Source organism: Trametes versicolor (assembly GCF_000271585.1).
Source record: "Trametes versicolor FP-101664 SS1 unplaced genomic scaffold TRAVEscaffold_4, whole genome shotgun sequence".
NCBI lineage: Eukaryota > Fungi > Basidiomycota > Agaricomycetes > Polyporales > Polyporaceae > Trametes > Trametes versicolor.
Window position 1 is genome coordinate 829,923 of NW_007360324.1, and position 23,680 is coordinate 853,602.

At 56.1% G+C, this 23,680-nt stretch overlaps 7 protein-coding genes across 7 annotated transcripts; 2 read left to right on the plus strand and 5 right to left on the minus strand.

Moving 5' to 3' along the window:
• Positions 1-350: 350 nt before the first annotated feature.
• TRAVEDRAFT_77599 (uncharacterized protein) lies at positions 351-853 on the plus strand (the record flags this gene model as incomplete). The annotated part of the gene is made up of 4 exons (XM_008038481.1): positions 351-396; positions 455-572; positions 622-718; positions 767-853. Coding segments are annotated over 4 exons (348 nt in total), but the record flags the coding sequence as incomplete, so codon positions are not given.
• Positions 854-1,169: 316 nt separating this feature from the next.
• TRAVEDRAFT_35972 (FMN-linked oxidoreductase) lies at positions 1,170-3,502 on the plus strand (the record flags this gene model as incomplete). Its single annotated transcript, XM_008037996.1, has 7 exons — positions 1,170-1,184; positions 2,096-2,350; positions 2,409-2,583; positions 2,651-2,914; positions 2,964-3,103; positions 3,153-3,287; positions 3,353-3,502. The coding sequence occupies 7 exons, from the start codon at positions 1,170-1,172 to the stop codon at positions 3,500-3,502; spliced, it is 1,134 nt and encodes a 377-aa protein (XP_008036187.1).
• A 310-nt stretch (positions 3,503-3,812) lies between these two features.
• TRAVEDRAFT_70705 (uncharacterized protein) lies at positions 3,813-6,435 on the minus strand (the record flags this gene model as incomplete). Its single annotated transcript, XM_008038482.1, has 3 exons — positions 5,713-6,435; positions 5,571-5,654; positions 3,813-5,516 (listed from the first exon to the last, which is right to left on the minus strand). The coding sequence occupies exons 1-3, from the start codon at positions 6,367-6,369 to the stop codon at positions 3,813-3,815; spliced, it is 2,445 nt and encodes an 814-aa protein (XP_008036673.1). The 5' UTR covers positions 6,370-6,435.
• A 702-nt stretch (positions 6,436-7,137) lies between these two features.
• Positions 7,138-8,893, minus strand: TRAVEDRAFT_35973 (uncharacterized protein; the record flags this gene model as incomplete). Its single annotated transcript, XM_008037997.1, has 5 exons — positions 7,138-7,203; positions 7,517-7,669; positions 7,726-8,122; positions 8,168-8,379; positions 8,435-8,893. 5 exons carry the CDS (start codon positions 8,891-8,893, stop codon positions 7,138-7,140), a joined length of 1,287 nt encoding a protein of 428 aa, XP_008036188.1.
• A 287-nt stretch (positions 8,894-9,180) lies between these two features.
• Positions 9,181-9,795, minus strand: TRAVEDRAFT_45517 (uncharacterized protein; the record flags this gene model as incomplete). The annotated part of the gene is made up of 3 exons (XM_008038076.1): positions 9,181-9,396; positions 9,463-9,543; positions 9,607-9,795. The coding sequence occupies 3 exons, from the start codon at positions 9,793-9,795 to the stop codon at positions 9,181-9,183; spliced, it is 486 nt and encodes a 161-aa protein (XP_008036267.1).
• A 775-nt stretch (positions 9,796-10,570) lies between these two features.
• On the minus strand, positions 10,571-15,093 carry TRAVEDRAFT_120043 (RdRP-domain-containing protein; the record flags this gene model as incomplete). The annotated part of the gene is made up of 16 exons (XM_008038483.1): positions 10,571-11,212; positions 11,262-11,399; positions 11,452-11,462; positions 11,516-11,549; positions 11,607-11,769; positions 11,826-11,871; positions 11,928-12,017; positions 12,071-12,115; positions 12,177-12,221; positions 12,279-12,694; positions 12,753-12,925; positions 12,977-13,423; positions 13,484-14,268; positions 14,321-14,417; positions 14,479-14,911; positions 14,972-15,093. The coding sequence occupies 16 exons, from the start codon at positions 15,091-15,093 to the stop codon at positions 10,571-10,573; spliced, it is 3,687 nt and encodes a 1,228-aa protein (XP_008036674.1).
• Positions 15,094-15,956: 863 nt separating this feature from the next.
• TRAVEDRAFT_145526 (atypical/PIKK/PI4K protein kinase) lies at positions 15,957-23,572 on the minus strand. Its single transcript, XM_008038484.1, has 31 exons — positions 23,449-23,572; positions 23,200-23,395; positions 23,005-23,152; positions 22,807-22,953; positions 22,186-22,754; positions 21,989-22,137; positions 21,772-21,937; positions 21,487-21,735; positions 21,236-21,430; positions 21,036-21,179; positions 20,188-20,982; positions 19,967-20,134; positions 19,810-19,918; positions 19,635-19,754; positions 19,406-19,581; positions 19,150-19,349; positions 18,876-19,094; positions 18,675-18,824; positions 18,481-18,626; positions 18,282-18,430; positions 18,025-18,231; positions 17,795-17,972; positions 17,636-17,745; positions 17,417-17,584; positions 17,239-17,364; positions 16,674-17,184; positions 16,596-16,619; positions 16,527-16,534; positions 16,144-16,473; positions 16,071-16,080; positions 15,957-16,012 (listed from the first exon to the last, which is right to left on the minus strand). The coding sequence occupies exons 1-31, from the start codon at positions 23,454-23,456 to the stop codon at positions 15,996-15,998; spliced, it is 5,892 nt and encodes a 1,963-aa protein (XP_008036675.1). The 5' UTR covers positions 23,457-23,572; the 3' UTR covers positions 15,957-15,995.
• Positions 23,573-23,680: the final 108 nt, after the last annotated feature.

The window sequence follows — 23,680 nt, forward strand, 5'->3', positions numbered from 1 at the left end:
CTTCTCCTACCTTCGCCTTTACCTCCTCCAACTCCTCTCTCTCGCCTTTCGTGTCACCAACGATCCCCATGGCCAAGAAAGCGACCAACACTGCTCGTCAGCGCCCTCTACTCTTTCACCATCACAGTCCTGACATGTTACCTCAGACCACGCTCAGCCTCGTGCAACGGGTGGCCTCAGTCAAGCAAGGTTCGCTACTAGCAGGCCCTCACTTTCGCGCAAGCCGGCGGCGGCGGTTTCGGAGATGGCTCGTGATGATGATATAGAGGTTGACGACGAGGAGGGTGAGGGAGACGATGACAGGTGAGTGTCTTCACGTCGCAATATCTCCTTGCCTTGCTTAGCCAGGAAACACTAGCATGACCGAAATGCTAGTCATGCTGCAAGAGATACAAAGTTCGTAGTATCCATGGACTCCATATCGCGTCTTCTGAATCCTGAATCTCGTCCGTAGAGAGAAAGGTGTCGAAGACGTCCGCGCGAACGGTTGCGTTCCAGAAGGAGAAAGCTGCGCTGTTTGCCAGTGCTCGCCAACGAGTGGACAAGGCAGTCCGCGTCGGTGGCGTCTCTATGTAAGTCAATATACCCCTTCTGACTGACTATATGCCAATGTCGATGTAGCGAGAAGGCACGCACAACGATGCTGGACCTCAAGGCTAAAGAGGTATCTCAAGAAGCGGCGCTCACCTCCCTCAAGGTTCTCTGGGACAATCAAGAAGTATGCGCATATATGGCTCTCAAAAATATACTTAACATACTCTCTAAGGATTGTGTCCAAGATATCCTAAGCAACTTCAATGGGATCATCGAAGATCTGGCCCATCGACGTGCGGAGCAAATCAACGAAGCCAGTGCCATGTGTGCGTCCCCAGCTACAGCTACGCGTACTTGTTGCTGGAGACCCACCTGTGCTCATTGATCTGTGCCTCCACCAGTGGAAGCTCACGTTTCCGAACGAGAGAATTCCCGTAGGAAGCTACTTGCACAAGCATCCGCTTGCATCGAAGAGAACATGGAAAATCAGAAGGTACGTCGCCTATGTGAATATTACAGTGCGGGAGCATTCACGTATACGTCCTTGCAGATCGCTACCGACGCCGACAACCTCATCAAGCATTACAAGGCTCTCCTGCGTTCTTGAAGCTCTGCACGGTCTATCCCATGCTTCCATGGCTTCTAGCTCAGCTTTCTCTGGCTTCGACTCGTATCTCCTCTGCTTGACGACTTTTTGCCGCATCTGGTGCTCTTACAGCTTTCTCGGGCACTGTCTTCAGTCTTGTTCGAGGCTCTTCAAATGGACGGATCCGCGTTCGTAATGTCCGCGATGCCATTCGCGTTCTCTGCATGTGTTCTTATGTCCGAATGAGCCTGCTGCTGTACCCTTATACATTCTCGTGAGGCTATTTCAATGTGATCGCACACGAAGACGTGCTCAGCACTCATCCATTCAAGTTGAGTTCCGTCGGTTGTCCGAGGTTATGCGCGTGAGTACTGGTCTCCGTGTTTAGCATTCATCTCTCAGGTTCTCGTCTTTGTCAGATAACTTATTGCCCACGAACTTCGCTTCTCGGATGACAAACAGATCATGCCTGGGTATAGCCACCGTTGCTGCGAGCGTCTGCATCTCGTCCGACGCCGTCGTGCATAACGCGTGGCTTCAATGCGCCTCACCGCGTCATTGTGTGGCTTGAGTTTGCCTGCTCGTCCCAGTTCATCACACAGACGTGAAGTACTATCGAGCATGTGTACCGGACGCTAGTGCGTCTCCCGCATTCGCCGAAGAGACAACCAAGACGCCTACAGGAAGGTATCCCATGGCGATGGCGATCGTCGACATGATGTTCACGCACCGATCTAGAGGACTGCGGGCATGATTATATCCATGCAATCCAGACGCAGTCGAGATATACTGCATCGTTTCTCTTCCTTCTCACTTCGCAGCTAGCAGCTTTGCAGCGCACCAGAGCTCCCCAAAGGTCAGTCGTCGTATTCGAATCTACTAATACGCGAGTTTTACCTCAATGGCTGATACTATGTTTAATCGAAGACGGATGGGCTAGCAGTTATGCTTTCGACAAACCAGACAACCGCACAGCTCTTTCAACCTAGCAAAGTCGGGGATATAACACTCGGACACCGCGTCGTCCTCGCGCCTCTCACTCGTTGTCGTGCAAACAGCGCGCACGTCCATGGCGATCTCGCGGTAGAATACTATGCTCAGCGCGCGTCCGTACCGGGAACACTGCTTATCGCGGAGGGTACCTTCATTGCTCCGCACGCCGGTGGGCTACATCTAGGTCCCAACGTTCCTGGTATCTGGAACGAGGAGCAGATTGCGGCGTGGAAACGGGTGCGGCTCCTTCATACTGATTCGAAATGTCTGCTTGGTTGATAGTATTGGGCCGCAGGTCGTAGACGCGGTACACGCGCGAGGGTCCTTCATCTACCTGCAACTTTGGGCGTTGGGCCGCGCAGCCGACGTTGACCAGCTGGAAGCGGAGAACCCAGACTTCCCGCACGTTGGACCTTCTGCGATTCCTCTCAAGGATAGCAAGGGTACTCTACGCGATCTGACGACTTCTGGTGAGTGATTGCATGCTCCATCCCTGCTAGGCGCGGCCACTCATCAATTGGATTTGGAATGCTACAGAGATCAACGAGTATGTCGAGTGGTATGGCAAGGCCGCATTCAATGCTGTTCACGGCGCTGGGTTCGATGGCGTCGAGATTCACGGAGCGAACGGGTACCTCGTCGACCAGTTCATCCAAGACGTTTCGAATCAGCGCACAGACGAGTACGGGGGGTCCATCGAGAATCGTGTTCGTTTTGCGCTCGAGGTTGTCGGTGCGGTAGTCAAGGCTGTGGGCGCGACGAAATCAGCTATCCGCCTCAGCCCATGGTCCGAATTCCTGGGTGAGTTGCATGAGTGATCATACGCGGGGCGTAACTGAAAAGGCTCTAGATATGCGCATGGAAGATCCAATCCCGACGTTCTCTTACCTAGTCGCGCGGCTTCGAGAGCAGTACCCGGATCTTGCGTACATCCACGTCGTGGAACCTGGAGTCCTGGGATTCATAGATGTCGAACAGCGAAAGGAGGAGGTGAGTTCCTGCTGCACCTGAGTGAATATATCGCTCACCCATTTTGTAGTCGAACGACTTCATACGGGACATCTGGCTGCCTCGTCCCCTCATCAGCGCTGGGCGGTACGACAGGGATACCGCGATCGCGCGTGCAGACAAAACCGGGGAGCTAATCGCCTTCGGTCGAAGATTTATTGCCAACGTGAGCGAATGTGATAATGTCCTTCATGTATGCAGTCTGTCTGATCCTGACATGGTCGATCGCAGCCTGACTTACCACGGCGTCTGCTCAAGAACATCCCATTAGCGCTTTGGGATCGCCAGTTGTTCTACTTGCCTGAGGAGCCTCATGGATACATCGACTATCCCTTCGCAGAGGACGAGGGAAAGCTGGAGACTGCCGGGGCTCACCTGTGAGCGCACAGGATACTGGAAGCCTAGAGATTGGGCCATAGACGTTAGCAAGTATCCAAGTTCTACTAACCTCGGGTGTTTCGACGGGAACGAGAAATGGTTTTGTGGATCAAGTCATTCTATAGTCGGCCGAGTCTCTGAAGAGTACTGATACATGGATGGGTCTATACGAGAATAGATGAGAATAGATAGGTAATAAATGAGAACCGAATGTGAGGCGAGTGTGAGTCGAGTCGATAAGAAAACCGGCGCCGCTTAGGGGCCCACTGGTCGGGGATATGAAAGTAGGGAAGGCAGGTGAGCCACTTGCCGCCTAGTATCGGGGAGCGTTGATCGTGAGGGGCTGAAAAGTCCCGCTCGTCTTCAGCAAGTTCTTTCTCCGGACGTGCTTGGAAGAACCCTGTGGAGGGGAGGGAGTCGCCGCCTTGGCCGGCTCATGTTGGGTGAACGCTGGGGTCAGGAAACATGTGTCTCTCCGGTGGGGTCTGAGCGAAGCGAAGGCGTGCGCGTCCATGGAGGAAGAGATAGTCATGAAGGACAGACTGGGAGGTTGGGGCGAGGTACCTTCGGTGTGGTGGCCGGATCGTTTGGCGGGCGTCGAAGCGTTCTCGACGAGCTGTGCGAACTCGTTCGACAGGTTGTTGGAGAACGAGCCTTCGAGTGGGTGCGTCGTACGAGACGATATCTTCTCCTTGCCCCTAGAGTTACGTGGGAAGACAGACGGGACAGCCATCTTCGAGGACTTGCTGTCGCCGAGCCATGAGGATCCCTGGTCCTTGGGGAGGAAGGAGGCATTGTCGCGGAGGAGGTCGCAGGACATGTCATCGACGCGCATAACGAAAGACGACTTGTCCCCGGCAGCGCGGGGCTCGCCCCAGCTGCCTTTAGGTGCTGAGGACGTAGGAATCTTTCCCTTCTTGCGCTCTATAGGGGGTAGATGTTTCAGCAGACTCTCCTGGCTCCAACCCGAGTCCTCGTCCTTGAGGCTGGGAATGGACATCTTGTCGTTGAGGAGGTCGCAGGAGACGTTGTCGAGTCGCATAACGAAGGAAGACTTCTTGCCATCCGCACAGAGATAGCCTGAGCTTTCGACCCCAGCGGGAACGTCCTGCAATCTGACGACGACCTTCGGCTTCTCTGGGGTGTCCGTGAGCCAGTGAGAGTCCTTGTCCTGCGCGAGGAAGGAGTATTTGTCGTGCAGGAGATCGCGGGAGACGCCTAGTATCGCGGGTATTTGGAAGGACGACGTTTCTGAGCAGGACGACCGGCGTCCGCTCGCGTCCACCTCCTTAGGCTTGAGAGCACACTTCCCCTGCACCGGGCTCTCCTGAATCCAGCACGAGTCCTGGCCCTTGGCAAAGAAAGAGTACTCGTCACGAAGCAGATCGCAGGAGACGTCCATTTCCGCTAGCTTGTCCTCGATGGTGAATGAGGGCTCCTCGGCAAGCGGGCATGACTGGACTGGGGAGGCCGGGCAATGGGCGGACGAGGAAGAGAGCCGGGCAGGAGAAGATGGCGAAGGTGTGGGGGTTAGGGAAGTCAACTTGCAATGCCGATCAAATGCAGACGACGACGGATCAGGACGAGGGGAGCATAGCGTGGACTCCGATGAGTCGCTGGTGTCCATGGGTTGTGCTCCGGTTTGGTTGAGAGCAGACGCTAGTTTCATCTTCAGGCTCTCGATCTCTAAGTCTCGCAGCATGAGCTTGGCCTCGAGCTTGTCCCGGATGCGCATGTTGTCGGCTTCGTATTCCTCAAATTGTGCGCTGATGGGGCCAATGACATCTTGGGCGTCCTTGAGTACGCTCTGTGTATCTGTAAGCTGGTCCTGTGTGCTCGCAAGTACGCTCTGGGTGTTCGCAAGCTCGCGGTGTGTGTTTACAAGCTCGCCTCGCGTATTTGCAAGCTCGTTCTGTAGGCTCGCAAGCTCGTTCTCGCACGCAGCGATCGTGCGGTCCTTCCGTGCGATCTCCTGATCACGAAATATGATTTCGGCCTCGCAGCGCGTGTTTATTACCTACGTGACAGGTAGGTTTTATACACGGCGATACACAAGGCGAGAAGCGCCTACCCTCATTTCGGCGATCTCCCTCACGGTATCCGCCAGCTCCTTCCTCTGTGCCATCACCACTTTCTTCGCTTCCTCGAGTTCGGCCTACGGAAGTTGAGCACGTCAGCGTCGGCGAAATGGGAATGCCAGAACGCTGACATACCTTCAGCTGAGCAACCTTCGCGTTCTTGGCCTCCATAGTAGCGTTGTGGGCGTTCCTAGCGTTGCTGAGCAGGATCGCGTTCTGGGCACACTCGGCGCGGAGAGCGTTGAGCGCGGTGACTATGTCCTCGGTGTCGCTGTCTCCGCCGACCACGGTAGCATCGGAGTCGTAGACGGTGTCGTCTTCGAGATCGACGCCGGCCTGGAGATCGCGGATGGTGTTGTCCTTGACAGAGATGGCGGCCTGGACTTCCCGAAGCTCGGCGCGCAGGGCAGCGGTACGCTCGTTAGAGTAGCGGAGGGTGTCGTGGAGGCTGACTACTTGGGCCTGAAGGAAAGCCGTCGAGCGTTCCAGAGGTGCTGATTGGGCAAAGAACCAGGCAGAGCACAAGATGCAGAGCCCCGCGAGGAGTTGGACTTTGCCAGAAACCCAGGGAGAGGAGGAAGACCAGAGGGCCAAGACCTGTACGAAGACTCCGAGTGAGACCAAGGCGACCTTCGCGGTGACGAGCCGAGTGACGGTGAAGAGTAGCCCCGCCAGGAAAACCACGCCGGAGAGCGATGCCAGTATGAAGAGGTAGACATCAAGTCCGCCGGTGAGGGCACAGAACTTGATCTCCTTGCCGAGGGCGGCCGCGATGGAAGATGGGTAGCACATGTTGATGATAGAAGGTTGAGGATGTGAGTCGGGTGATATGGGGAGTGACTGAGGATGGTTTGTGTATGAGAGAAAGTTGAGGATGTGAGTTCGCTGTCGGGGAGTAGCTGGAGAAGATGGGTGTATGAGAAGAACCTCGAGAGGCGTTGAAGGGCACCCTATATACCTCCTCAGAGCGTTTGACATGGAGGCTGACCGGGGCTGACAGGACTGTCAGTGCCGCTACCGAGCGGATTTTAGTCTCGACTACGTTCAGCCCGCGGGTTGGGCTGGTGGTTCAGCATGAAGCCTATACTTCCCCATAGATAGTAGAGTCGACAGTGACATTGACACAGTGAGGAGCTGTGAATCCTGGGAGAAAATGAAGGGAGGAGGGGGATGAACGACCGAGAGAGGACCAGAGGTGGAGGAGGGAGGGACACCGGTTCAACAAACGAAGGCTCGTTAGCGCCTACTTCATTACCGCAAACATACGCCCAATTTGGCGAGCCTTTACGTTCGCCGACCTCCCTGCTTTGGTGCAAGGCAGACTATTGCATATGTCCGTGACTCTTTTCACAACCGTATCGCGGCCGCTGACCGAAGCCTAATCTCGGTCCCATCCCATCCCTTCTGGCGCTTACTCAGCGTACTACCAGAAAGTCTGGTGTGTTTCGGCCCTTGTGGCGAAAAATGGTCGTTACAAGCGCGGAGTGCTGGGCGAATGTCTGCCGAGCGTAGCGAGGCATAAGTGCAGCAGAGTAGCCTGTGGAACTTCTGGAGCCGAGACTAACCGAAGCCAAGCAAGAGAGCGCCTTCGTGAGCACTAGCAGTACCACGAAATTTGAACTCAGGCTGCGTGCGTCGTAAGCATGGCATCAACTCAGAATGTTGACCTGTTGAACACTGTCTGCGGGCTTCGCTATAGTCAAGGCCACTCCCTAAACTCGCCTCTAGAGGTACCAACCGGGAACTCTGCGATGCTTCCTTATCCCGGGTAGAGAACTCACAGCATTGTCCACACCCAAATCCGGTGTCCCAGGATACAAATACACTTCGTAAATGATTAGCAGCACCGTGCTGCAATAAGCAACATGAGGAAGACAGCTATGATGCAGGCTACTAAGATAGCATTAGCCTCGTCCCTTGCGATCAGCCTTGCACTCACCAGCTCAGTTGCGGACCGTTGTATCCTAGGCGCGTCCTCACTCTCTTCTCGCGAGGACGTCGAAGGCTGAAGGTTCAGGTACTCCGCCATGAACACGCGCAGAATCAGGTTCCATCTCCGCATCGTCGGGATGTCCAGCGCAGACGCGTCATCCTACAACACACCAAAGTCAGCATAACACTCAATAACCGCAAACGAGACCCACATACTTGCAGCTTATGCCACACCCTTGGAAACGGGTTCGCAATAACATGCAGCACGCTCACGCCCAGCCTCAAGAACGGGATATGGTCGTCCTCGATCCCGCCAAACCCATATACGCCCTCGCGCGGCGTGAAGAAGCTCGTGAACTTCTCCTGTGTCTCCGCGCCGTCCGTCCCGTACACGAACGCCCCGGCCTGCGCGAGCCGCGTCTCCGCGGCGGCCATCGCGTCGAACAGCCACGCGGTGTCGACGAAGGAGGAGAGGATGGTCGGGTTGGGCGCCCCCAAGAGGTCGAGCAGGATGAGGTGCTCGATCGTGCCGAGCTCGGTTTCGGAGGCGGGGAGCAGGCGGCGCTTGGCGTTGGGGGCGATGTAGGTTGTGGACCATTTGTGTGCGAGGTGCCTGCGCGGATGAGCATGTTATGTGGGAGGAGGGGAGGTAACATACCGAGCGCCGTATATTGAGTCGGTGGCGGTCCACTGCTTGTAGGCCTCCTCGCCGTCGAAGAACACGAGCTGTAATGTGGTCTCTGCGACGTCCTCGTCGTCCTCCTCGCCGTTCTCGAGACGCTCCTGGCGTTCGTCGAGAAGCGGATCAAGCGCCTCCGCGAGATCAAGCATGAATGCACATGGCGCGGCAGAGTCAGTCGCCCCAACAAACTATTTCCAAACGCGTCAGCGTTAAGGCATTTCGATATAAAGGGTTGAGACGCGCCTGGTTTGCAGGATATGTCGAGAAGAACTTGCTATCGAAGTGCGCGGCGACTATAACACGTCTGGGGGCTTTGGGGTCTTTCGTGGCGATGATATTCGTGAACCGTTTCACGCCGTAGGGCGTGGTATCGTTAAATGCGTCCTCCTCGATGTGCCATTTGAGTTTCTTGAGGGTGGAGACGATGTATTCTCGGACTAGCGTGTTGTTTTCGGTATCTGGTGGTCTAGGTATGAGGATCTTGAAGAGGTGCGAGGCAGGATTATGAGGGTCTATGTTGCGGACAGGGTCTGGCGAGGACACGAGTGTGCCGATAGCCTTTGAGGACAGAGGCTTGAAGTCGCGCTGGCCGAGCTTGGCAGCATGAGACGAGATAGCAAGAGCAGCCAAGCTGAGAAGAGCCAGTCTCCAGAAGCCGAGCGCAGGCCATGGCAGAGCGGGACGGCCGACGGAGGGCGGCATGGTGGCAGTCGACGGAGGAGTCCAGTCGAGTGCCGCCGCGTGCTGGCCGCCGTTCCGCCGTAACCATACAGCGTCCGTACCATAATCTAGGGTTAGGGCCTCGCGCCTCCCACCCGAGGCGACTTACACAAAACACCACAGTATATTCTACAGCACGTACAGATTAAAATCGTGTGCTTTCAGATGGCATGGACGTTACAGCGGGAGAAATATGCTACAAGACGCGGTATATGGAGTGCTACATCTTATACAACAAAGGGAGCCACACGTACGCTCGAGTGAACGCGTTACTCCTCTGACAAAGACCCCTCCTCTGAATCGGGCTCTTCCGGGTACATTTCGCCACTGGCATCAGCAGGCTGGTCCATGTCTTCCATATCCGCGTCGAGATCCTCTTCCTCTTCTTCTTCCTCCTCCTCCGTCGAGTTCTCGTCCTCATCCGTCAATGAGTTGTTGTCTCCGGTATGTCCGGTGCCCTCAGAGCCCCCAGACGTGTCCTCCGCCTGGAGAGACGGGTTAGCACGCTCATGTGCTGAAGGCTTTGCGGCCGGCCGGGGAGTGCCACTCACATCGTTCTTCTCCGCGTGCTGCGTCCACGTCCGGCCAATAGGGACAAGGAAACTGTATCCCCTGTTCTTGATCTTGAGGGCCTACAGACGCGTCTCCTATTAGCACGGACGATACTCGGACGCGTCGAACGCGTGCGGGCGCACCTGGTCGTCGACCGCGTTCTCCTCGTCGCTCAGCTCCTCCATCTCGCGCCACAGGTCGCGGTAGTTGATGAACCGCTCCCGGCGCTGCATCGACGGCGCCGCGGGGATCGGGTGCGGGTGCGGCGGCAATGGCAGCAGACGCGGGAATATGGGGCTGCGAGGAAGCACGGTGGGCGAAGCGACGGACATGGTGGTGGTCGGGAATACAGAGGTGCGGCGGGTGGCGCGGCCCGCGGCGATGTGGCTACGGCGTGTGCTGAGCGCTGCGCATGCAGCGCTGGCACAGCCGTCCGCTTGTCTTTCCCGTGATGAAAGAGATGGATGCCACCTCTGGTCGTCTTACGCAGCTTGCGTCATCTCCCTTTTCAAGGCTACCAGACGATACGCTATATGCGATATTTGAGTTGCTACGCAGCTGGATTTGCTTTCCGGGAGAGTCGGATGACGTACCCTACGACCCCTTGCCGAATGTTCGTCTTTCTACAATATTCCACTAGTGCTTGCTGACCCGTGTGTTGTTTCCCAGAGAACGAAAAAGGGCCATGCTGCTGCTGTTATCGCACGCAAGTCCAGCCTGCCTTTGTGGACGCTCCCCATCGTCCTATCCTCTGTCTGCTCCCGGTGGCGCGCGTTCGCAATTAGCTCGTCTCGTCTCTGGAGCTTCATTCGTATCACCGGGACGTTTCCAAACAGAATGATGATGAACGCGTTCCTTGAGCGATCCCAGGACATCCCGCTCTCAATCCTCCTCACTAAACCAGTAGCTCCCATTGACAGGAACGCCAGCACTCAGTTTATCAATGTCTACTCTGTCAAGTCGGTAAGACAGAGCAGGGTGGATCACGGTGAGTGAACGACAAGAGCAACATGCAACGTAATCTTGTACCAGCGTATGCCCGGCAACTATATCGACACTTGACTCGGGATGCGCGCGCTAGCTCAAATATCTAGGTACAAAAATCAGTCACACAACAAGGGCGCCGAGCTTGGAGAGCGTGTCGAGCACGACGCCGAGCGCGACGAGCCCGAAGCTGCGCGCGCCGAACACGCTCCTGTTCCGCTGCCCAAAATCCCACGCGAGCCACGCCTGCGACAGCCCATACAGCAGCTCGCCCTGCTCCGGGTTGAGCACGTCCGCGGGCTGGTACAGCCGCCGGCGCACGTCGCGCACGAGCTCCGACGAGTGCAGGCGCATGCGGTGCATGCGGTCGCGCCGCCACCGCTGCTGCGAGCACACCGCGAGGATCGTGCCGACCACGACCTCCTCCTCCTGCAGCCGGATGTCCGGCGCGTCCGAGAGCGCGTGCGTCACGCAGATGTACCGCAGCTCCTGCTCGTACCGCTGGAAGAGCGCCGTCATCTCCGCCACGTTCCGGTCCGCGTTCTCGAAGTAGAACAGCTGCCCCTCGATGAACGGCCGCAGCGCGATTGAGATTGCGTCCGAGAGCGGCTGCTCCCGGGGCGGAGGGAGGACGAGGGCGCCGTTCGGGAGTGGGGCGGGGGAGACGGGCAGCTTGAGGTTGTTGAGGTCGATGCTCCGGAACAACTCGCCCAGTGCACGGCTGGAGAAATAGTAGTCGGTGTCTCGCGGGTCGCTGTCCTCCGCCTGGTGAAGATGTTAAGTATCGCTCAATACGCACAATGAGCGAGCTCACCTTCTTCCAGTCAGGCTTCTCGCGGATTAGCAGCTTCGGAGAGTCGAAGATGTCGACAGGTACACCGTTCTTGGGGTAATCCACAGCCTGACTGCACAACCTCGCAAGCTCAAGACACGCTGGGTCACTTGTTCCGTCCTGTATGTCGCGATCAGCATTCGTTACACGCGTTTTGTTCTAGTTTCCACACCTTGGATTGATCTGTGTGGCAGCATCGTCAGCACTATTTTGTGGACGAGGCAGAGAGTACTTACCAGCAATGATCAGATGACGGTCCGACAACAGGCCCTGCGAAGTACGTATACGGTCAGGACGAAGGTAGCGAGATCCAGTGAAAGAACGTACCAACACGTCCGAATTGATGTACTCTACGATAAAGTCGCAGATGTCGTCCACCGTGCTATCCCGGCCATCCGGAAGCGACCTCGTGCCTACGCTCACATAGCTGCCCGGCTCCGCATGTTCAATCGGGATCAGGGGGTCGTACTTGATGATGGAGTACAGATCGCTGGAGCCAGTTCAGACACTTGCACTTGCACTGAATCTGTGATAAAACCAACGCACCCGTCCAGATCTCCGCCGCCCAGCATCGACGCCAAGGACCGCTTACCTGTCAAATCGCGTCAGCCTCTCTATCTCGATATGCCCGCCAAAAATTCGACATACCGACTGAGGGGAGCACCACGACGTTCTTGAGCCCACGGAAGAAGCACTCCTTGCCCGCCGGCGGCTCTCCGATGGCCCACACTCGTTGGACTGTAACAGTCTTATCAGACCCTGCAAGCTTGCATTTACGGTGTGGGACTTACCATCGCCTGGATGGACGACCGGGCTGCGAGATATCGACACAGTGCCTGTGCAGCAGACTAATCAGCCTTTCCGAGTAGACCCGAAGCACGGCCCGCGTCCACATACCTTTGAGGTACACAGGCTTCTCGTCGGCCTCGTTCTGGATACACGCTGCACAGACGACCCATCAGCCCCATGCATCTTCGCGCTTCCCACGAGCGCACGTACCATAGATCTGCCCCTCCTGCAGCATAAACACATCCTCCACACCCTCCTTCTCATACACCGGGCCCTCATCCGCCACGCCCACGAGCAAATAGCTGTCCGGGATCGGGATGCGCGCCCCATGCTTGATGTCCCTGAGAATGTGGTGTTGTGCGAAGATGAGCAGGCTGCGGAGGAACGTGTCGCCGAGGTCGCCCGCGGGCGAGTCCGGCTCGCCGCGCATGCCGAGCCCCGCCGCACGCAGCGCCTTGAGGACAAACGGGATGTTGAAGCTCTGGCCGAGGTTGTGCGCCTTGAGGAGCAGGGTGGTGGAGGTGATCGTGTCGGAGGCGGTCGTGATCTGGGCGGCGGCCATTTCTTGCAGCTTGAGGAACGCTTTTTGCTCGACGCCGCGGTCTTCAAGGATCATGATGAGCGCTCTAGGGTGGGTGGGGGTGAGCACAAGTCAAGGGAATAGAGGAGGGGGGAAAGGCGTACTTGTTGAGGTAGGACGTGCCGGGCCTGTCGAACCAGCGCGCGATCTCGATGGGCGCAATGTCCATGTCGGGCACCTCGAACTTGTTCATGGACGGGCGCAGGCGCATCTTGATTCCCTTGAGCCTCTTGTCGATCACTACGACACCCTTGAATCCCAGGAAACGGATTTGGTACTGTCCACACATGTTAGTACGTGACGCGCCTCCGACACTATGAACACTTACCGCATGGGGAGTGTGGTCAACCCTCCGGAGCGACTCCTTCGCAGTACACAGCGCCTCCCAAATCATGTCGCCCAGCTCCTGTGAGATCGTGCCCACGCCATCCGTGAACAGGTAGTCCTCCTGCTCGCTCTCGAGGTCCTCCATCTCCTCCCACTGGTCGCGCGAGATCGACACGGACGGGTCCGTCGCGGTGAACGCCTGTGCGAGCCGCGCCGCGTACTTCGACGGCTGCTTGATCACGTTCGTGAAGTCGCCCAGGCTGTCGCGGATGCGCTGCGCGCACACGAAGCCTTGCGTTGGGTGCTCGAACGGGTTCATGAACCACACCGCGTGCTCGCGCAGCGCGGAGGACGAGTACGCGAGGAACTCGTACTGCCGCCCCCCAAGCTCGAATCCGTGCTTCAGGATACCGCCGACACGCTCCGTGAGGAGTGTCGTCCCGTCGACCTTGAGTGGCGTCGATCAGACCTAGTTCATAGACAGAATCGCGGCGGAAACGGCACTCACCTCTCGTGCCCATCGGTACTGCAGGCGATCTTCATCGCGGAAGTCGACCCGTACGAAATGGTCCTCGAAGCCCGCGAACTGTCTGATCACGCGGTTACTTACACTCACGTACGGGCCCTCCAGGATGACCCGCGTCGGCGTGAACGTGATGTGGTGGCACTGGAACTTGCCCATGTCCTTGTCGCGCGCCGCGCGCTCCTCATAGTCCTCGAACTTCCGCATCGCCATCCGCGACGCCTTGTCGCGCTTGCCGTTCTCGGGCATCGAGTGGCGCAGACAGTCCGCCGCGGAGTCCTTGGGGTTGCGCGTGCGGAGCGCCTCACAGAAGTTACGCAGCACGATCGCGGCCTGCGCGCCCATGTCCTTGTAGAGCTTTTCGAATGGCACGCGGAAGTAGCCGAGGATGTCCTCCGTGTTCAGGAAGCCGCCGCGAAGGAGCGCCTCGATCTGGAACGCGACGGGCCAGCTGAACTGCTGCAGCCAGAGGTGGAACTTGTGCAGCTGCTTCGGGGCAAAGAAGCCGCGGCAGAAGGCCTCGACGTTCGCTAGGATGGGGCGCTGCACCTCGGCGATCTCGCACAGCTCTCTGAACTTGCGGATGTCGGCCTCGGTGTGCATGATAACCCGCAGATTGTGGGCGTATGGGGCGACGATGGCGTGCGCGGGAGTGAGGCTGTCTAGCCTCTGTCTGAACTTGCGCTGGTCCCTCCAGTCGTTCCCCGTGAGGGTGCGGTTGAACCGCTCGCGTTCCAGCATAGGCGGAGTGAGAAGATCAAAGCATACGACTACAGGTCCATCCTTGAGTAATTATGTCTTCAAAAAGGGATGCAAACATACATGGGTTACCGAAGTCCATGCCAATCGCAAGCCTGCGGATGTTAGAGAAGTTGATCGCGATGTTGGTCCCGATTTCTTCTGTCATCCTGTCACCCAACTGTGCAGCCACGGCAGTTAGCTTCTGGAATAGACTATAAGTTCTGGGCGATGCCGATCACCTGTATGCGGATAAGTTTGTGGTCATACTCAAACCACAAGAAACCCGCGCCCTTGTCGCGATGACTGATCTCATATTCGTTTGAGAAAACTCGAGGTGCAGTCATCGGCTGTTCAGGCCCCCGATAGAACACTCCAAACTGAACTTTGTCGACATGCAGACCCAAGTCAAGCCGACTGAGCTTTTGCTCGCGCTTCTCTTCCTCGTCGGGTTCGAGGTACGGTGTCTTCTCCAGGGTTTCCCTCAGAGCACGACCGGGTGGCCTCTTGCTGCGGAAAAGCCTGAGCTTGCGTCCGTTGATGGTGATGGACTTTCCCTCTTCATACACTCGTTTGAGAAGCCTGTCGCCGAGCTTGCGGTTGGGCAGAATCAAGAAGCCACTCCCGTTGTTCCTCACACCACCGGCGCCGGGGTTGAGTGTAACTCTAAAGTTGCTGGTCAAACAAAGAGATGCTTTCAGTAATATTCGTCACATCCGTATCTGATGTACTCACACTGCTCGCGGGGATTTGGGATCGGCATTATGGAATTCATCGCTGTGCAAGATGGCCCCAAATGTACGCTTGACGTCCCAGACTGAGGCTTCAAATGCAACATCGGAGAGTTCGATCTCCATGGCTCTGTTGAGGTATCAGAAGGCTGGACGTGATGAGAAAGTCTGTAAGGGTTATATGGAGGGAATGAGAGAGGCTTTGGGGGTGTTGTGGCTGTAGCGTTCTGGAGTCCCGAGGGGTGGGTGGCTCAGGCCCAAGCTCAAAGGTCCTTGCGTCGCTTACGGCAGCACACGACACTTCCGAGACAAAAGAGTGCACCCGTTCAATAGGGAGACCTCGAGCCTATCGCGCGGTGTGCTGCGGTAATGTTGAAGAAGCAGAAGCACCGAGCGCTGCAGCACGAACGTGGCCGACGATCCAGATATCCAGATTCACCTCATCGCAACCTTGATCGCCGTAAGCGGCATGCCACAATGACAAGCGCCGGAGGACCCCCAACGACCAGAGGGTATACTGTATACCCTCCAGGACCAAAGCGGCGGGGGGTTTGGGCTGGTTTGGGGTGTGACCGGCCGGACACGACCGTCCAAAGCGGCGCGACCGGCGGTGCCTGTGACCGCCCGGTAGGCAAAGCGGCGCGGGGCCCCGCAGGGCCGCCAAAAACGCCTTTTTGGAGTGTGACCGGCGTCGGCTCGCCGCCGCTGAAGCGGCGGGGGCGACTGTGACGCGGGACACACCCCCTAAAGCGGCGCGGCGGAGGTCGCTGTGACCCGTGACCCGCCGCTTTGGTCCTGGAGGTACAGTAGACGAACGACTGTGTAGACTACGCTAAGACTCAAGTGTGAAACGGCGAATGTCACTCAGTGAATCGCATTATCCATCACATAGGCGCATGCCACATGCGAACATGATAGCCATGGCGTAGTCACTTCACCCATGAACAATTCAAGGCGAGATCAAAGCAGCGAATGCGTCAGTGATAGAGCAGAGAAAAGGGAGCGTATAGTAATACCGGGTCTTGCTACTACTTGTAGGGAATACCTGTAGCGTCAAGCGTCAGCATATGCAAAATATCTAACTAAGGTACTCGGGCACTTACCGTTCTGAAGCTAAGGGGGACGAGGAGACCCGGATTAACACACTGAAAATGATAACGTTGAAGAGAGACTCACTCTCTGGAACTCGTCGTAGGCAGTGCTCCGCACGTTCTCGTGGGCGTTCCGTACAATAGACACCATGTACTCAGCGGCTGCTCGCTCGTTGAGGTGAAGAGCGAACCGGTCCTTCAGCCGTTTGATCGTGGGTTCACCCTTGAAGGAGGGCAGGCAAGTATCAAGCATGAGCTGAACCGTGCTGACGAGCTGATCGGTATGCGGCCGGATAGCCAGGAACGCCTTCACGGTAAGCTGCTGGAAGAGCAGGTACCCTTGCGAGTAGCGCCCGCCCATCAAGACGACCATCTCGTGCGTCAGCTTGAACGAGTTGGGCTCGAATTTGACACCCTACGCGATCATGTCAGTAGCGAACAGCTGGTATCGCCTACAAGACAACTCACTCCAGGACGTAAAGATCCCAAGGCATGGTCAGTCAGGTACGATAAGAAGTATGAACGCAAAGGACTTATCTATGTCGAACAAGAAGCCAAAGTCTGCAATGTGCCACATCGTCAGAATAGCACGTCACTTTTGAACTCAACACATACCGATATGCACGATGTGCCCCTCTCCATCAATCATGATGTTTCCGTTGTGACGGTCCTTGATTTGCAAGATGTAGCAAGCCACAGAATACGCCGCCATGGACTGGATGAAGTTGAGCCGCGCCCTTTGGAACTCGATCGTGTCCTCGCCACCGTACTTCGCCACGAAGAAGTCCAAAAGATCGTTGACCTTCGCGCGGCCCATCTCGTCGCGAGAAGTCGCGTTCGGCACGACATCGATCACGCCGCAGCCGGGGGCCGTCGCAGTGACGCGGTACGGGAACAGGTAGAGGGTGAGGCCGACACTCGTGAAGATATTCTTGAACATCGCGATGATCTGCAGCGCGAGCACGTCCTGCCGGCAGTCGTCGCCGACCTTGAAAATCGCCTGCTGCCAGATGTCGTATTCCTCGATCTCCTCCCTGCCCTGCCCGTCGGCTTCGATGACGTTGTCGGAGTTGTTCCGTTCGACGATCCGCTCCTTGCGCACTTTGAAGGTAGCCATAAACGGTGCCTATCGTATGAATGAGCCTGGAAGGTACTTGAGACAATAACAAGGCGATCTGACCTTGGCGTGGCTCTGCAGGGGACGACCTGACTTCTTGTCGATGTCGATGACCTTCCCGTCAGGGTTACTCGGCAGATAGACGCCGACTTCGACGTGGATCTTCGCCATTTCCTCATCAATCTTGGCCTACGGTTTTGAATGTGAATAACAGAACGCAGTAAAAGGCTTGAAGATCTACCTTCTTCTCCGGCTTGGTCTTCTTGATGTACGGTTTCAGCTTGCCGGAGATCGACGTGACCTCGTTGAAGAAGCCAAACTCGCGATCGTAGAACGCGCGGGCTTCACCAGAAAGCGAGTCTACAACCATATCGGTCATCTTGTCCAGGGTGGGCTTGAGCGGGTCCTCCTGAGGAACATGTCATCATCATGTCGCTTCCTAGAAAATCATAGGCCATACCTGTTCGCATCCGTCATCTCGATAGCAGTTTGCTTTCATGTTCCATATGATCTGGTGACAGAACAGCTGAGATATCTTTGCGGTCTCGAAGATGAACCTCGCAACGTAGCCTATGTAGAGTGTGAGCATATCTACGAACCAGCAATTTATATCGCCTACCGAGGTCGTCATAGCGCAAAGCTTGCACAACTTGAGGCACGAAGAAGAACGTCAGCTCGACAGGATGCTGCTCCAAAACTCTGTGGGCGTATTGGAGCAATTGCGGGTGGTTGTGATACCGCCGCTCGAAGAACGTGATCGCGACGACAGGAGCCACAGGCGCCCACAAAAGCAGATACTAAGACGTAGTCAGTTAAACAGCCACACGCATATATCCGCATTGAACATACCCTCAAATCGCGCTGAACACCGAGATCGAGTTTCTCCCCCACAAGGAAATGCAGCGCCTCCGGTACATCGAGGACGTCCGGCGTGCTCGATCTGACAAGACGTGCGACTTCGGACTGTACGGCCGGATAGTTGAAACGCTCGGCGAAATAGATGGTAATAGCGGGATCAATCTCCCACGTCTTTCGCACTGCGGCAGTCCAGGAGCTCTGTTGTGCATAAGTAAGGAGCTTTTTGGTATGGATCAATAGTGACTCACATCGAGCATGGTCTTCTCAAGTTGACAGACATGGTCCATCCCTCGCTTAGGATCATTGGCCGGGTTCGTCCACACAGTCAAACGGAACACCTCATTCTCCACCAACAAGCGCAACGGCAAAATGATGTTCTTCAGCGCCGCAATGTACTCTGTCAGGGAATTAGATTGTAGTATTTTGCATGTTGTACACAGCACTTACGAGCAGGTTGCGAGGGCGCGTGCGCAGGGGCAAGGCTCGAGATAGCAGGGAAGCCTCTGATCGAATCAGCTTGTAGGTAGGACAGGAACTCTGACAAAAGCTTGATATCTGCATCGACCTGCACGCGGTTCGACCCATACGACCATCTAGGAGGAGATTAGCTACTGGAACAAGCTGACATGTAGGCCACCTACTGAGGTCGCACGGCAAACCACGAGTACGCAGCACTATAGAGGCTAATCCTCAGCTGATGCTCGCAGAACACGTCAAGGAATGAGCTCTTGAGCGCTTCAAATCCGAACAGCAAGAAGGCGAATCGAGCTTCGCGCGCCAGAGGATGTGTGCTAAGTCAACATGTCAGTGTAAGTTCAAGGAACCGCATAAAACACATTTACCAGATAGATCGATGCGCACGAGCAGACGATAGGGCCACTATTTGGAAGAGCAGCATCAATCCGGGCCGTCTGTACCTCGCGGCCTGCAGCCTGCTGAACAACAGCTGCAAAATGAGGGTATGCGGTGCGAGCAGCCGAGTGACTGCCCGCGCGGCGCGATCAATCGTAGCCTTGTCGGTAGGACTATATTGTACTTCGTGGAGGAACGGGTCGACATAGCTGCACAACAAAGTCGTAAGCGATGTACGCCATAGAACGCGCGGTATGTGCTCACTTCTGACTCTTCGAAAACATTCCCTTGCCCAATTTGATGCTGATGTCCCAAGCGGCAGCGACTTCAGACATCAGCGTCACCTCGTACTCTGGCTTCTCCGCTATGACCCATGTCCAAGACTCGATGCCCGCGGAGACTGCGGACTGCGTGAACGCTTCAAACGGAAGAGCGACGAGGTAGTGCGCCAGGTCATAATCCCACTACAACCAGCGATCAGGAAATATACATGGTAGCCAGGGTGGTAGAGAGAGCGTACCTCCTCAATGAAGATGAGCGTCGATGCTGCCCTGAAGAGAAGACGTTTGAGGTCGTTGATCGTGAGGTTGCTCCGCTTCTCGCGAATGTCAGCGATAGCGTCAGACATCCGTTTCTTAAGCGTCTCGATCTCCTGCTTCGGTACGAAGTTCTGCGGGTTATCCAAGCCACCAATATCTGTAGACAAGCATGTGTGAGAATCCTGCGTGAGCTGCACGAGACGCCCTTACTATTTATGCGCCCGAAACGGAAGCCGACAGCCTCCCCTGCGAAGTATCCCTTTGAGGTGAGTTGATTAGCCATGGTCTTCGCACGATCTGGCTTCGACGACGATAGAGAAGACAAGGATGCTGTCGGATCATTCGATTAGTTTGAATTCTGACTCAAATCAGCGACGGAGCGTACAGAGCTTCCTGTCAATGGGACCGATAGCCTTCGCCCATTGTACGGCAATGGAAGCGCCAAGCTCAGAGGACTCGGCCAACGACGATGCATGGAGGGTGGCCAAATATTTCTGTGCTTCGATGTTAATGGTTACTCTCGTGTGAGTGAAAGTACATACCTGCAGCGTGGAGTGCAATTCCATCGGTGCCCGACTCAGCGCTAACTCGAACCAGGTAGTTGAGTCGCGCTGGAGTTGGGAAAGCATCTGATTTCGGGCCGCATAGTTGTCCGACAATTGCAGCGTGAGCTGCGTACGATCCGAGCGGTATACATACGTAGGATTGTCCTGTACAGCATCATGTCAATTGCCGCTGCATGGGTCGGTATCATGCGACGTACCTCGTCCAAGAATTCGTTCTCCGTCGCCTGCCGCAAGAGCGTCAAGACTTCGAGGATGGCAAACACGAGTGGCGGGTCGCACATCAGCGACGGGAAGGACGTGATCAGCCTACTCAGGTACCGCGCTGCGACCTCGCGTGCCTTCGGAATCCGGTGCGTGCTCGCGACGAGCAGCGCGCGCAGCTCCTGCGAAAGCCCGCTCGGGAGCGCCTGCTTCGCCGCCTGCCCATTCAAGTCCGAGATCGAGCCGCGGATCACCTTCTCCGCCACGGACTCCATGCAGAGCAAGAGCCCCGCCGTCTTGTTGACGCCCTTGTTTACAAAGTAGGATACGAGCGAAGAGGGGAGGCCGGCGGCTGAGCGCATGCTCTCGATGTCGTGCATCGCAAGCAGGAAGAGGACCTGCCCAGGGAGCAGTGCGCGCACATCGCCCGCGCGGAGGGGCGCATGCCTAGTGAGAAGCGCGCGATGCCGGGCGATGACCGTCTCGACGTACTCCTGCCGGATGACGGTGTTGTACTCGAGGTCGCTGACGATGCTGTCGTGGGCTTCTTCCAAGACGATCGGCGGAGAACGCGCGGCGATGCGCGCAAGCGTCGGCTGGCGCCACTCCATGGCGGTGTGCCCGTGTTCAGGTGGAACGGTGAAGCCGAAGAGTACGCAGAGGAACCACATGTTGCGGAAGAGGGTCACGACATTGTATGAGACGTCTGCGCCAATCTCGAAATCCTCATGGCTTAGGAGTGCGTCGATAGGAAGCAAGAGTGAGGCAAGTTGCTCCGACATCTCTTCCAGCTGCAAAAGGTCACTATGTGCATCCCGACAGTAGGCCGAACTAAACAGCGTACCTTAGCATGATGGTTAGAGATGGCGGCGTTTTGGATGGCAACGCCCTTGTCAGCAAATAGAGTAAGGAGCTCTATCAAGTAAATCTGGTACAAGTCCACGCGACCGCGCAGCTCCTTCGCGAGTCTTGTCTGCGCCGCTAGAACCTAGTTGACACACTTTATTAGCGCGCGTCACCTGAAGATGGTGGAGGCAGATGTACCATGTTGTTGGAGAAACGTGTATCGTCGAGGTTCGCAGAGCGGTTAATAGCAGAGAATGCACGGATGATATCGAGGAATGAGCTCTGAGGCGCGGTGAGTGCGAGGTCCACTAGGTTGTAAGCGATAGCGGCTTCGACTGTCGGCTCCGCCGAGCGCATCCTCTGCAACAACATCGACACAGTCAAACGCGTCACCTGAAGTGATAGCTTGTCAGCTATGTGATCTATATCTTTAGAGAAAAGCTCCGTACCTCTTCGGACTTGCTCTCCAGTGCGAGGCGCGTGGCGACCGATATAGTGCTAATGCCAACGGTGCGTTTCTCGTCCTCCGTCAGGCCACGTAGCCCGGTCTCAGCGGAATGCAGTGTGCCGAAGTCCTCGACGTCTTCCATGTTGATCGCTAGGACACTCGCGGTCTCGAAGATATCCTTGCTGGTGGCTGCAATGTAGTTGAGAAGCGAGTACATGTACGACATGATGAGGTCGTCTCCAGGAGCGAGCTATTTGGAACCAGGGTCAGCACGCGAACCACAGACCATTCTTGATAGACTCGCCTCGACACAGAGCGAGAGGCATCTCGCGGCAGCGAGGAGTGGAGAAGGTGTATGCGCCGTCGACGCAAACTCGAACTCGAAAATAGACAGCGGAGATGTGACAAACCGACGGAGGTGACCGGCCATAGCTGCGGCGGTGTCCGGGAAGCTAGGAACCGCTAAGTGAAGCTGAGTGAGGATCAGAGAGTGGGAGACGTACTGTCGAACCAGAATTGCCGTCGACTTGAGAGCGGACTCTTGCACCATGTTGTCAAAAATCGGAGATTCGGCACTCAGAAGAGACTTGAGGCGATCGTAGAGGTTCCCGTCCAGTTCATTCAGCGCCGCACAGCAGACAGCAGCAAGTTTCTATCACATGTTTAGTACTACACATGATCTTGTTTCGCTACGACCTACCAAGCTCTCAGACATCGTCTCCCAGCAATAGCTGTCCTCTGCAGGGTCGACATCCATTTCTTGGATTTGCACGAGAAGCGTGGTGAACGTCTGCAAAGCGCTCTTCATTGTTGCACGAAGTGCCTCTCTTTGGCCATCATCGGAGAATCCTGATCCAGGAATACCGTAACGCAAGAGCTTCTGCCACGCCAGATTGGCCGCCTCAGCTTCCTCATGCGTGGAGATGAGGTCTTCCGCCGAATACTCCCTGCCGAGCGCCTGGGCAAGTATCGTCCATTGCGCCTCGATCACGCAACAGACGATGAAGTACCCGCTGAGGGGACGTCCGTGTGAAACATACCGAGATATCAGCGTCTGCATGAACTCGATCTGCTCGAGATCCTCCCCAATACTCGAGAGTGCATCGACGGGCAAGCGATTGAGGCGTTCCACGACGTCGGGTTCGAATAATTTGTTGAGGTTCTGTGCCAGCAGGCACCACTCATCGGGGGACCAGTCGAAGGGCACGGAGATGATAGCCCTGTACAGGCCGTGGAAAGCAGGCGCGTATTGGGACAAGACGTCGAACGCTACCCAAAGGTCAGTATTAGTCCGAATCTCACGAAATGAATGCATGCTCACCATTTGCCGTCCTGAATCGTTTGACTATTTCGGCGACGAGCTTCACTATGGCGTTGAAGGCATCTCTTCTATGCTCGGGATGCGCACTAGCAATACGAAGGAGAGCCGTGACCGTTGTAGAGACAAGCTGATCAGGCATAGCCCATTCTACAACTACGTTAGCCCGGATTGACTGCGGTCATGAAGGACGGGGCGCACCATCCCAAGACAGACAGCGGTCGAAATCGATATAGGGGACGTCGAATAGTATATCAATCAGAACGGGAACCGTTGCGTTGACGTGGGCATGAGGAAGGTTGACCGCCAGTTCTGCGAATCCGATGTTACATTGCACTCGCGAGTTTGGCTAGTAGGAATAAGACGAAGTATCAGGACACAGAAGTAGGGACGTACCATGAACACGCGCTCTTCCGCTTCCTCTTCTACAGCTTCCGTTCCGTTGGACTCCCCAGAAACATCGCGCGTTTCGACTCTGGAAGTGACCAGTTCTACTGCTGACAGGACGCTGCTGTCAGGCGTGTCAGTCTTGACTTCCCCGACGCTGGCAGCAAGGTCGGATAGGATAAGTTGGCGAATATTCAGTTCCAAACTGACGCGGTAATGAGTACATGGTACTAGTTCGCGGTAAATGTTATGGCTCACCAGTCCATAGCGTTCTTGCACTTGCTCAGACTCCAGTGCTTGGGGTATGGGTATATGAAGGGACTGAAGGATCGCTGTAGCAGCCAGTGTCGAGTTCGTTTGATCGGTGATGCGTAGTACAGGCGATGTGTTGCCTCTCACAGCGAGTAAGGGTATTCGTCCAATGCTGGAGAGAAAGGCTGGAGCAGGCGGCGCTTGAGTAACTGCAAGCGCCCATATCGCCTACACGGAT